Genomic DNA, 3,176 nt, shown 5'->3' with positions numbered 1-3,176 from the left:
GGGGGTAGTAGAAGTAATGAGACCCACATGGAATAATTTTTTGAAATGTGAAAAATGAACTAACATAGGTAAAAAAAAATTGAGAAAAATTTAAAGAGAAAAAATCAGAATTCAAGTCACTCACTGGCTCACCTGTGCGTGTAAAACATGTGTTTTGCCGTGTCACTGTGATATGTTTATGAGATACACTTTTGCTAAGTTCGAGTATCTATTTGGTCTATTGCTGAATTTGAGTGTGTATCTTATAAAACGCATCAAAGTTTAAGAGGAAAATATTTATGATGGGTGAGGCACAACCAGAACAAGTGTTTTTGTGGGTCCCCGTTTGTCAGCACAGTTTCTCTCCCCTCATTTCTTCATATTGACTTTCGTTCCATATATATTTGCAGTTCATTAGTATTTCGGTTTTTCTTCTTTTTTTCCAACACTGCTTTTTTATTTTATGTCTTAGTCCTTTCTGTCTGACTCATATTTTCACAACTCTTTTTTTTTACTCCTATAAAGAAAATGGATCGATACCACCATTAACTGTTTTCTACCCTTTTTGATCCATTCATGCTCCTTTGTGTTTTTACTAATTAACTTGCTTGGCTCTTTCTTTCATTAATAGTTGTGCCCCTAAACTAAATCAATTAAAAAATTAATCCTTGCACCCCTCAACTAAACTTTAAAAATTTAACCCTTATACCTCAGGAAAAAAAAAAGTTTGAAAATTTTCATTTTACATCTCAAGAAATTGAATCAACCCCATCAGAACCTCAAAAAGATAAATCTTGAACAAGGAACTCACACAAAATTTATATTTGCAGTTACGGGTATTCATGATAAAACGAAAAAAATGGAACCAAATTAAAGACCGAATCAAACCGAAGAAAAAAATCAACACTTTTTTATTTGGTTTGATTTTATTTTTTAATTCCAAAAATTGACATAATTAAGTTTGGTTTTGGTTTTAAGCAAAAATAACAGAAAAAATTGAAAACCAACTGTATAGATACTTATTTAATTTTTTTTATTTTTATATATAAATATAAATCTTTTGCCTTTTGATTTATAATCTATGTATTTACCTTTATAGTAATTAAAAATTTTATACTGCTGTTGCACTTATCGTCAAAATTCTTTAAGTTTTAAAGTCTAAAAAATCAACCAAAAGAACATAAACATTAAACAAGAAACAAGACACGGGGAAAAAATAAGATAAAATCTGGGTTAGTGTTAATCTATTTATCTTTATTTGATTTTTGACAAATGAAAACTAAGACTTCAAAAAGAGAAGGAAAATAAAATACGTACATAAGAAGAGAAGTGGAGAAGTGATGTTGGAGAGAAAAAGAAAACAGAATATTAATTTCAGGAGATTCCTAATTTTCACCGTGTCTTGATCTTGTTCTATTATTTATTTGTGCAATGGCGTGTAAAATACTAGCAAACTATGCCTGTGCGATGCTGTACACGAAAACGTGATTAATTTAGTTCTTTTCGATTTAGTTAGTCTTTATGGTTTATATATTTTGCAAAGGATCTTGCGATTCTTCTTAGTGAGCCTCCATATTTTTTTTTCTTTTCCTCTTATTTTTTCCCTAATTTCTCAATTGTTTTTAAAATTTGTCTTATTTTGGTTATGTTTGCACTCTTTTTATATTTAGTAAGTTCATGATTGAAATATCACTATATGTGAGTTTATAATCCACAATATTCAAAAGGATATTTTATTATATTATGCGCGTTTTTAATTTAGAACGCTTTCCAATTTGAAAGTCTGTCTTTATTTACTTAAGCTAATTGTGCAGTCAAACGTTGACACTTAAATTGAGACAGAGAGAGTATATATCGAATGAAAGAAAATGAAAGGACAGATTGAGCCAACTGTAAGGACGCGTGAGGAACTTAAAAAGTAAACACACAAGATGTTTATAGGTTTAACCAGGGTCAAATCAAATCGGCAAGATGTAATTCACCTGCAGGTGGCGGAGCTTCCAACGCCACATCCTTGAAGAAAGAGTAACTCTCATAACGGAAGTTGCAGCTAGGGCCTATTATTCTGCCACCCCTCTTTCCATTGCAGAGAGTCATATTTCTATAAGTAACACCAGCTAGACAATTGAAGCAATGCTGAGGAGATAAATCAGGAGTACACTGTACAAGTGCATATACAGTCTGAAAATCTGGACCTGTCGCATTACCACTAGCATATTTTCGAAGGGGACCACCATCTGCAGCACGGGTTAGTAAATAATCGAATAACTTATTTCGTTCCTGATTAAATTCCTCAGGTTTTGAGGCATTCCCACTATTGCACCTGTAGTATAGAACAGAATATGACGTAGCGTCCGAAATGGATCGATTAGAGTACTGTAACATACATCCATCATAGCCACCAAAAGCTTCTTGTTTGTAAGGACATGACTGTACAAGCTTTTGAGTAACATTATTGACACAATTGCGACATTCTTGTACCTCCAAATCTCCTCTACATAGCACAATAGCACTAACCATGTCGGAGTTTTGACCAATGGAAGCGTGATAGAAACCATGTTTATCCATATTTGAGGAAAGGGTAGAGAGGAGCGAGTTAAGATTTTTCTGGTATACACTATTTTCAGTATAGTTACCCTTATCACCACATGAAGCGTATACTAAATCAGGCAGCTGTGCTAGGATGAGATCGTGAAGATTTATATGCAAAAACAGAAAGAGCAGCCACTTCTGAATAGCCATGGTCATGGCTATCTAAGTTGCTCAATATATAGAAGCTTAGATATTTTGAGAGTTAAAATGAGTTGGGTTTAATATTTTTTATTTATTTGACTGAAAAAGTTAGGTTCTACATCAAAAGTGGAACAGCCATGGGTGGCATTTTGCGTGACAGTGACAGCATAAGATGAGGGGTTTTTCTGTACAAAATATAGAAAAGTGACTCTTTGAGTGAAATAGCAAAATTGAATGGGTGGCCAAAAATTAACACTCTATCGGATTGGGTGCAAAAATTAATTGGAAAAAAAAGAGCTTTAATTAGAACTTAAACATGTCATGAAAAATTGTGTGATTTTTAAAGTATATAATTAATGATAAAAATAAAAAATATGAAATTAAATTATTTTTAAATATAAAAAAATATAAATTAAAAAATATGAAATTAAATTATTTTTAAATATAAAAAATATTAATTTTCT

The 3,176-nt window shown here is 31.6% G+C and overlaps 1 protein-coding gene across 1 annotated transcript; it reads right to left on the bottom strand.

The window, feature by feature from the left end:
- Positions 1-1,932: 1,932 nt before the first annotated feature.
- LOC132047792 (cysteine-rich repeat secretory protein 38-like) lies at positions 1,933-2,781 on the bottom strand. The gene has a single exon (XM_059438778.1). It carries the CDS (start codon positions 2,725-2,727, stop codon positions 1,933-1,935), a length of 795 nt encoding a protein of 264 aa, XP_059294761.1. The 5' UTR covers positions 2,728-2,781.
- Between the last annotated feature and the right edge of the window lie 395 nt (positions 2,782-3,176).

Source organism: Lycium ferocissimum, chromosome 2 (genome assembly GCF_029784015.1).
Source record: "Lycium ferocissimum isolate CSIRO_LF1 chromosome 2, AGI_CSIRO_Lferr_CH_V1, whole genome shotgun sequence".
NCBI classification, from domain to species: domain Eukaryota; kingdom Viridiplantae; phylum Streptophyta; class Magnoliopsida; order Solanales; family Solanaceae; genus Lycium; species Lycium ferocissimum.
The sequence above is the reverse complement of the archived record's forward strand: the minus strand, read 5'-3'. Positions and strand labels throughout refer to the sequence as shown.

Bases quoted from the DNA above. Each gene is read 5' to 3' on its own strand.
- LOC132047792 (XM_059438778.1), bottom strand. From the start codon at position 2,727: ATGACCATGGCTATTCAGAAGTGGCTGCTCTTTCTGTTTTTGCATATA.